This window comes from Chiroxiphia lanceolata, chromosome Z (genome assembly GCF_009829145.1).
Source record: "Chiroxiphia lanceolata isolate bChiLan1 chromosome Z, bChiLan1.pri, whole genome shotgun sequence".
Classification (NCBI taxonomy): Eukaryota; Metazoa; Chordata; class Aves; order Passeriformes; family Pipridae; genus Chiroxiphia; species Chiroxiphia lanceolata.
The window spans coordinates 24707181-24717230 of record NC_045671.1 but is presented as its reverse complement, the minus strand read 5'-3'; the positions used below and the strand labels follow the sequence as shown (position 1 = coordinate 24717230).

General features: G+C 42.4%; 1 protein-coding gene across 1 annotated transcript; it reads right to left on the bottom strand.

Annotated features, from left to right (window-relative positions):
- Window positions 1-4251: 4251 nt before the first annotated feature.
- On the bottom strand, window positions 4252-9446 carry KCNV2 (potassium voltage-gated channel modifier subfamily V member 2). The gene is made up of 2 exons (XM_032675981.1): window positions 8007-9446; window positions 4252-4761 (listed from the first exon to the last, which is right to left on the bottom strand). Exons 1-2 carry the CDS (start codon window positions 9444-9446, stop codon window positions 4486-4488), a joined length of 1716 nt encoding a protein of 571 aa, XP_032531872.1. The 3' UTR covers window positions 4252-4485.
- Window positions 9447-10050: the final 604 nt, after the last annotated feature.

Here is a 10050-nt window from a genome sequence, read left to right as displayed (position 1 = left end):
CTGTCTCATGTAAAGACAGACTAGATTTCTACCACCCCCCACTTTTTTTTTCTTTTTCCTTTTTTTAATTCTCTCTTTTTACTCCTTTTTTTTTTTCCTTTTATTTTTTTTCTTTTCTTTTTCACCCCTCTTTCTTTCCCCAGTAATTCCCTGGCCTAAATTAAGAAGAAGAAACAATACTTAGTTCTCCTGAAATGAAGGCAGGCCATCCAGATAAACTGACTGTTTCTTTGTCTAACAGAGACACACCATGGTTACTAAGTCTGTAGTGAAACATAATGATAGAACATATTTTCCTTCTCCCTCTGGGTCTCATTAATGTCTGCAGATAGTTAAAACAGAAGACTTTATCATGACCATATTCAGAGCGATTTTTAATTTCTCGGTGGTTACAGAATCCTCCACTCTGTTTCCCCAAAACCTTACTTATGCCAAATCAGCATCTCATAAAACAAGGCCTATCTACTTTAATAGTATTGCCCATATTTGTTGTGTTTAATATTTTCCCTTGATGTGTTATTTTAAAACCTTTTGACTATCAAAGCCCTATGGCATTCAAGTAACTAAGACAATCACGACTCCTGCATTGTTTCTGGATGTTGTCATGTGTACTACTTGACTCTTTCCTTTGAGTAATCTAGGGATGGTGATAATGCCATTGAAGGTCTTAGTAAATGTGGCAGAATAAATTAACTGTCCTTCTCAGCAGGAAACATTGTGTTAACAAAAAAATGGCAAAACCGCTACATCCTCTTTGAAAACCAGCTGGATTTGCACAGTCTTCTGCAGGTTGTCAGAAGTTTGTTCTGTGGGAATACGAACTCGTTCCTTCCTCTGGGCTGACTGGAGGTCCACTTTGTATGGTATGAGCCTCAAACAGACTCTCACAGCAGGAGAGGACTTTATGGGAGGACCATCCACACGGAAAGTGCTGGCGCTAACACAACTTTGGGCAATCCAGGCAATGTCTGACTGGTGTAGTCATATCTCAACTTTAGGCATACTCTTTCCTATTGAAATGCACACACTTATGCTTGTTACCCATAAAATAAAATCATTTAAGCCACAAGGCAGAAAGCTGGATAAGGTAATCCAGAGAACAAAATGATGAGTTTTGCCTGAAAAAAAACCTACCAAGGACTAACTTCAGTTTTTCTGGGAAGTGCTTTACTCCACTAAGGACTGGTTCACCTCCTCAGTGCAGCAGGGCAGGGGAGTCAGGTAATTACAAAACAATAACCAGGAACTTCTTGTAGTCTTGTGCTTAGTGTTTCATAGCCAGAAATGGCTACCATGTATCTCGTCCCAGCTCTAGGTGTTAATCAGAGCTTTCAGCATTGAGCTTGGTCGTGAATCAAGTGAGAATCTACCCATGCACCCCCAAACAATCATTTTTGTGATGAATCAGTGCACAGAGCAATCAAGATGGTCCCAAAGCTGGTGGGGCTGGATGGCAGAGGGATGAGGATGCAAAGTGCATTGAGAAAAGAGAGTAGGGCAGGCGCTGGGTAAGCTGAGCTGCCCAAAGTGTGATGACCTTGGTGCTCAGTGTACCCAGATGGGACCTCGTGGTACAGGTTACAGTATCTCCTTCTAAGGGGACAGAAATTGTTCTCCTCTGTGTCTGTCAGTGTTTTTGCCCCTAGACACGCCTGTAGCATTCTCCAAGTAAGCATTTTACCTTCATGTGGCTGTAGTGTATGGGGACTGACTCTGGAGTCCTTAGAGACTAAAGTTGTCAGCTAAAAATTGCTTGGGCCAGAGGAGACTGTAAGTTTGGAAAGATTTTGCTGCTTGGTCAGGGTACTTTCATAGCTTTTTTGTTGAAGCAGGGTCTGTGACCCACACCTTTGCACCCAGATGAGTACTGGAAACATCAAGCTCTATGGTCTTTCTTTTACTGTCACCTTGTGACGTTGAGCCATTATTTACCTGTTACAAAATTGAACAGATTCAGCTAGAGGGGTGCAGGAGACTCTCTCCAAGCTGTACTTAAGTGGTTATAGCAGTGCTATGGGACTTGTGCATTAAAATCTTGTTGGACAGATAAGAAAGCACTTGCCAAGGACATTGAATTCTGACTCCTCATTAAAAGAGAGAAGACTTCCTTTTCTTCTGCTCGTGTTTTTTGTGGAAAGCCTATTCCTTGACATGTCTTGAAAAACATCTACTTGAATGGGTCCTGCAGGTGCGACAAGTGGGGTGGAAAATAGTGATTTCTGTCAGGTCTGAGCCTGTGATGAAGTCCAGTCTCAGCAGAATAAGTGCTCAGGCTTTCAATTTCTGTAGGTGGCAAGAAGCTGCTGAGCTTGTCATGCAGAGCTGAGCATCTGCATCCCATCTGCATGGTCATTCCTTCAGCAAAGAAATTAAAGTGTCCAGTATCTTGGAAAGTTGAGTAATCACCAGGGTTTAAGTCCTTTTAAGGGATCTAACTCCAGCTGCATGTTGAAAATAAAGCATAATTGTGTTTTTGCATGCTTGTAACCTCCCACCTCACTCAACTGCAGTAAGCGGTTTCCTGTGGTTTCTGGAAGCTTCTTGTCCTCTTGTTGCTGTGCAGAAGGGCCATACAAATTCATACTGTCCCTAGAGCCAAAGTGAAGCACCTATTCTTCTCAGTGAGTGCCAGAATTGTGCCTGCTGCATTGTGTGCAGTCCAGAGCAGCAAACATCTATCACATCGAACTGCCGGGGCTCAGCTGTGCCTTAAAGACATGGTTTAGCTTTTAACAGAGCTGATCAGCACACAATGTGCTGCCTGTCATTCCTAAAGAACAAAATAACAGATGGGCTTATGATACGTTTGTCTGGAGGTAAAGAATGAGAAGAGCAAGTTGGTTACTAATTACCTTCTCACCATTGAAAGGAGAAATGTCCCCATGCTTGACACAATTCGCATGGACAGAGCAAAATTAATGAACTTTTTCACCCTCAGCTGTCCCAGAGTGAGCTTCACACCATTGTCTCCCTTGTGGTCCTGAGATTTGAATGCAGCCATTTGCATTCAGCAGGGCAGCACAGACAAAACGTGAGAGTTCAAGAGTTTTAAAATGCATCCCTGTCATCAGGGTACTTTGCAACAGGAGTGCTGCTGACTAACAGCCATGGGTCATATCGGTGATTGCTCCTTTTCGTGACACTTTTTTTTCTTAAGGCTCTTTGTATCTAATTATCAATAAAGTATTTTTTCTTTTAGATCTGTTATTCAGCTTACTATTTCTAAATTGGTATGACTGCTCTTATGTAAAAAGAATATTCCTGATTTGCTGTGAAGTAATACATGAAACTGTGATTCCATTTAATTGTAATTTTTATTTGTTTTGTAGGTTTGGGGGCAAGTTTAGACACATGAAAAATCGCATCCAGCTGTGCAAGGAGACCCAGTAATCTTAGGACACAAGGTACCCTTGAGAGTGAGCTAAGTGTCAGAATTATGTCCCTAATGGCTGTATGTACTAGATAAAGTATCTTGACTTTAAACTATATTTAAAATTGTTTACAGATAAGTTCTGATAAGATCCTTTGTGATCAACAGACTTTATGAGATACTATCCATTACATATTTAATTTGGTTTAATTCCTTTTTAAATGCTGCTTTAACACTTATGTCCTGTCACAGGCCTATTATTCTAGCAATTCAATAAATAGATACGTTAAATACTGTAAAATAAATTTAGATTATTATTTAATACTACACCTAAAAAGATTTGTGTTTAAAAATGTTTTCAAAATTGATCAGTAAGATTTATCAACTCAAACTCCAGAATTCTTCACTAGTTCTTGTCACAATGAAATATGGTTATGGGTGTGGTGAGGGAGGGAATGCTGAAAGCAGTGTATTGCTTGCTTGGACATGAAAATAGGAATAATTTGCAGGACTGCATCTGAAAAATAAAATTAGAAGAGTGAAGCATAGCTATCTGACAGTGGAAACAGAAGCTGAAATCTTAAGGAGTGTAGCTGCTGCTAATATTTAGGTAAGTGCTCTAGGCTGTTTTCCTGGATTTGAAAGCTGATGTGAAACCAATTTAAGCAATGCAATGAGTATATTGGGTATTCTATTTGGTTCATTTTTGAGACTGCCTTGACAGCAGTGAGGTGGCTGACCCTTAATGACAGCAATTTGTTTTCCTTTGGTACTATTAGGGTGGGTCTTTATTGCCAGTCTAATCAGTAGCAGGAGGCTAGATTCTTCGTGTAGATCGAATTCAGAGTTTCTGAATGGTTAATCTGAAGAAGGTAATTTCAGAGAGTTGATGAGTGCTTTAATTCTGCTCACCATATAGCAAAGTTTAAAAAAAAAAATTGTCATAATCTGAACCTTTTTAGTTTTGAAAACAACCCCCTTTGAAACAGGTTTCACCATCTACTTCTGTTACTTTTGGCCTCTTCAGTTTATCTTCACTTAGCTTGGCTGATCTGTTTTTCTTCTTTCTCCTTCAGCTTCTCCATTTCCTCCCAATATCCAAAGCACAAACTGTATCATTGCTGTGACAAAGGGTGGGTTGCACCTTCTCCACAGCACTCAGATATTTTCTTCATGGCTCTCCGTGTGAAGTCAACCTTCCCTCTTTCTTTCTTGAGAGCTGTGTACTCGTAAGCCTTCAACTTGCTGTAATAGTCTGAGAATTTGTTGTAGAGGATGGAGATGGGCATGCCATTCAGGATTATTCCAAAAGCAATGCAGAGGAAAGCAAACAGGCGACCAAGGTGAGTTTCTGGACACATATCACCATATCCCACTGTAGAGATGCTGACCTACAGGCAAATCGACATTCAGCTTATTAGCTGGGAAGAAATATATAAACAGATATGTTCATTGATCAGGGACAATTTTAAAGTTAGTGGTTTTTTACTTTGCATCATAAGTCTGAAATACTCTGTAATGCCTTTCTTTTCTGTACCATCCATCTTATGGAAAATATGCCTTTTTAAAAAATTCCCTCCCATGAAGTAAAGAAAGACAATTATTAGATATCATTTAGGAGGATTTTTAGAAGCTTTGCCCTGCAGAGGGAATTTCCAAACAATTTCCACACCAGCCTGTCCAGAAGGTGAGTTTGCTTGGATGCAGTGAGAGAATAGATGGGGCTCCCTGACCATGCAAATCCACTGATAGCTGCAACCCTGCTCCCTTATTATACCACTTTGAACAGATGCCCTGTTTCTAAATTCAGTGTGCTGATAAACCCCAGTATTTGGGACTCAGTCCCTGGGTTATATTTTGGGTTTTACCTGTGTTTGTCATATATATTGTAGGAACTATTGCAAAACACATGAAAATCTTCAGCTAATTGTGAAATGTAATTTCATAATATTTGCACTATAGGAAGAAGTGATCCAGGACTTTGAAGTTTCTAGATAAAATCCCCTTTAATGATAACATACCTACAAGGAACTGTAGCCTGGAATTTTTTGCTTGCAATATATGCTTGCAACATATATATTGATAGTGCTAAGTGGGTACCCAGGTGGGAAATTTTTGCTGAATTCCCTTTTGAAGAAGTATTTGGGGGTTGTTTAAAATGTTTTGAGTTTGGTTGCTGGTTTTTTTTGTTTTGTTTTGTTTTGTTTTGTTTTCTTTGAGAGTGGTGGTATTTAGTGTATCTGTTTTATATGAATCTGAACACTTTGCCATTACATTGTCTGCATAGTTTCACAGACATTTTTCTCCTCAGCCCTGTGCTATACCAAGTGTTATGATACTTTCACTGTAAAATTCCGTTTCAAAAATTCATGAGTGTTTGATTATGGGGATGCTACATATGAATTATGTACTCCCAAACAGTCAGCATAAAATAACTCCTAATTTAGATACTTCCACTGCATACATCTTGATTTTTTTATAATTTTTACATTTAGTAAATATAAGTTACTTTTCTCTGGCAGGTAAAACTTGCAGGCTTTTACCACCTGGCACTTTCTAGTCAGTGCAAGAGACTAGAGACTTTTTCAGACAGTGAATTTTATTTATTTTTTTTCACAGTGTGTCTCAACACACTGTGTGTATCCCTGAAACAGTAATGAAATCTCTGGCAGAAGTCAGCCACAGGCTGTAGGACTTTCACTGTAATGCCCTTGTGACTTTAGCCACAGTAAGTGGCTTCAGAATAAATAAATAAATAAGTCTTTGGAAGGTCACAGTGTGCAGCCTGCCATCCTCTAACATCCTAAATAAAATGTTATTTCCAGTGAAGAAAGCATTAGGGTGCATGAAACAGCATTGGGTGAGCACATTTGTAGGATGCACCTGGTGCTTCCTGTGGAATAAAAAGGATTAGTCACTTGCTTTAATGGAAATTAAGTCACTGGATTTGAATGATAATACAGGATAAATATGTCCAAAAATAAATACTGAGATGAAGGCAAGATGTTTATCTCTACCAACCAGGAGAAAATCATTATCCTCTGATGAGGTTCTGTTCCACTGGCATAGTCTTATACATTGCCTGTAACAGTTTAGGAGGGATGCTTCTTCTCTTGCATGTGGGAGACTGTGAACACTGTTGGATTTTAATAAAATTTGAGTGATCCAGGTATTTAATTTGCAGTCTTAAAGAACAGATAGCCTTTAAAAAGTGTTTCATGCCTTGGAATTGCAATGTGCATGCTACAGCTTCTGTTTTGAAGAAACTTATTCAGCTAAATAGGCTTTTTTCACAGTCATGTAAGTTTCTTAGGAATATCTAAATGATTACAGTCTGCAGAAATGAGCCCTAAAGATTTTGCATATAATCTGCATGTTCAGAAAACAAAACATAAGGCTGATGTCCTTATTCTAGCAATGTATGAAGCATGAATGTTTTCATAACCTGTATATTTCACTTACAGATGATCTGCAAAGGTCACATTACAGGACCCTTTCCTTTATTCACTAATTTTTCCATCCTTCCCATGGCCCGGCTTAAAGGATATTCAGCACTGGTACATATATGTGTGTGCATATGTAAATGTCTATGTGTGTCTGTAGGGCCAGTTTTTCTGCCATGAGCTGAATCACTAGGAACATATGTGTGGTAAACCACCACACCTCATTGGTCATTGCTGGACCAGAAGTGCAGACCGTGGGCTCCAGGACTGCTGGCCAGGAGAAGTGACTTTGGATGGACTGGGATTACTGTTCTGTGGGCCCCATACGCAGCTCCAGCATCCAGTGTCTATGCTGATCAACCAGCATGAGATGTTCTGACTCCTATCCAGTCCATTTGCATGGGCTTCTTTCTCCAGGGAAGTGACTGGGACAGAGCTAGACCCATGGCCATGCCCAGGGCTCAGTCCTGGGGCCCTACATAAATGTCTGTGTCTTAGGGTTATGGGTGGCCAAGATAGAGACCCTTTGCCTCCCCTCAGGATCTGCAGTGCCTAGCTACCCCCCCGCTTCATCCAGAATGCTATAGATACACACATCTGCAGCACAACAGAACACACTCTCTTGTGTAAAATAACTGTTGGTTCTGATGCATCTTTAACAACCAGAGCTCTGGGACAGCTTTCGCTTTTGAAATTTGAGTGACCTGACAATAGTTAATAAACTATGTCTTATCATCTTGCAGTTGTATGATGGATCACAGAAGATCTGCAAATACAATAAGAATGAAAATCCTGTGTCCACCTGCAACCAGATAGCCTGATGCATTCATTTTTGTTTTCCTTCCTTTTGTTTTTGGCAACACTGACAATGGCATTAAATGGGAAAATCTTTTCTTTCCCATCTCTTTGCCTGTTTCTTCTTTAAAAGTGCGAATACTTCCTGCATTTGGAGAGATGGCAATTTCAACACTTCCTGCCTGATTAATCCTTTAATCTTACTACAGAGGTGAATGAGTGCATGCGTGTGTGTGTGTGTGAGTGAGTGCATATGTCCTGTAAGCTCAGAATTCAGAGCAGATGTTCACTGATCTGAGCCTGTTGTTTTCAAGGCTGCCAACAGCTCCAGCAAGGAAAGAGAGGGTAAGGGAAGGGGGGCCTCTGGATACCCAGCAAGGTAAGATGTGTTTACTTACAGCAGCCCACCACCAAGCATGGGGAATGCTGGTGAAGTTGGTACTGGAGACGTCATGCTCCACCGTGTAGACCATGGCAGAGAAGGCAAAGATCCCCATAGCAATGAAGAGCAAAAGGCAGCCCACCTGCTGGTAGCACTGGCGCAAGGTAAAGCCGAAGGCACGCAGCCCTGTGGAGTGGCGGGCCAGCTTGAGGATGCGGAAGATGCGCATGAGGCGCATGATGCGAAGCACTTGTCCCACCTTGCCCACCCGTCCCACCTTCTCAATATCGTGCTCATGCTGAGAGCCTCGACCCCGGGGCTGGTCATCATCAGTAAAGCATTCGAGCAGCAGCTGCAGATAGAGGGGCAGGATGGCAATGAGGTCTACTGCATTGAGGGCGCTGCTGGCAAAGCGGCGTAGGTCTGGGGTAGAGACCAAGCGCAGCAGGTACTCCAGTGTGAAGAATGCAATGCACAGGGTCTCAATGTGCTCCAAGACAGGCCGGCTATCCCCACTCTTCCAGTCTACCTGCTGCATCTCCTCCACAGTGTTGAGTGCCAGGGCCACCACAGAGATGAGCACAAAGAAGCTGGAGGCCACTGCCATCACCTTGGCGGTGACAGAGGAGAAGGGCTTCTCCATAAGGTTCCAGAGGCGCCAACGCTGAGGACCATAATAGCGCATGTGGTGGAAGAGCTGCTCGTTCTCCTCAGCCTCTGCCTGGGACCGCAGCTCCCGCTGGACCTTCAGCTGTTCTCTCAGCTCGTCACGGCGCTCCTCGAAGCAGATGCGGCAACAGCGGGGGGTGTATTTGAGGCGCACACCCCAGTAGCTCAGCTCCTCCAGGAAGCTACAGGGGCACAGCTCGTCCCGCACACGCAGCACCCCCGAGGCATAGAAGTTGTACACCAGCTGGAAGACAGCTGGGTCCCGGTCAAAGAAATACTCATCAACCTGGGCAGCATAGTCATCACACAGGCCCAGCTGGCAACGATGGTCAGTGGAGGTGGCCAGGCGGCCCAGGCGGGTCTTGGGATAGATGGCCACTGCCTGGTAGGTGAGACGGTAGCTTTGGCCGCCAACGTTGATGTTCAGCATGGATGGAGCAGACGCTGTGGCTGGGGCTCTGGCAGAAGGGGCAGGAGAACAAGGAATGAATGATGGGGCCTTGTTTTCTCCCTTAAATGCATCTTCACTTGACCATTTGCCTTGTTCTTTCTCTTCGTCTTCCTCATCTTCATCATCCACATAATAGTTGTAATTCCCCTCAGGTCCCAGTAGCAGTAGGGACTGGGTATTCAAGGGAGCGTTAGCAGAAAAACCACTCTGCTGGTCTACGTGCATGCCTTCGTTATCCTTCTCCCTGTTGGGCTGTGGGAGGATGTTTGATGCTTCCCCCTCTCTGCCTTTACGTTTCAGGAAGGGAAACTCTCGCTGCATGTTAAACTGCAACATACTATTATTCCTTACTCTTCTCCCTTCTTTGCATTCACCTGATCAAGCAACTAACACCAGTCCTTTCCAACACTACAAAGGCTGACAATCCTGTTTTCTTCTCTCTTTATCTCAGCAGTATCATGCACAGCAGTGGTTTTGCATTTTTCTCCCTGCCAGCCACCACTTCAGTTGTTGTGAAAGCTCCGTGTGGGATATAGACATATGAAGACTGCTGTTGACCGTTTTAATCTTGCTGACAGCAAAGATCTGAGTGCTTAGAGGAGGGGATTTAGGGGCTATTATCCTGTTCCATCCTCATTTCCCTCAGGCTGTGACGTGAATGATTATGGATCCATAAATCTATGAAAAATCAGTAGGGGGGAAAAACCCTAAAGTTTTATTCCTAATAAAACCCACACATTTCCTATTTCAGTATATATGGATTTAAAATAATCTCAAAATGTGTGAGGGGCAGAGAGAGAGAAAGAGAGAGAAAGAGAGAGAGAGAGAGAGAGAGAGAGAGAGAGAGAGAACATTACAGATTTCTTTCATGCTCATGAAGATAGCAGGCTTGGTTTTCCTTAATGAAAATAATGAATAATTGATATGCAGATAAAGGGTA

Bases quoted from the DNA above. Each gene is read 5' to 3' on its own strand.
- KCNV2 (XM_032675981.1), bottom strand. From the start codon at position 9,446: ATGTTGCAGTTTAACATGCAGCGAGAGTTTCCCTTCCTGAAACGTAAA. The intron at 4,762-8,006 runs GTAAGTAAACAC...ATTTGCCTGTAG, and splicing joins ATGCTTGGTGGTGGGCTGCT to GTCAGCATCTCTACAGTGGG.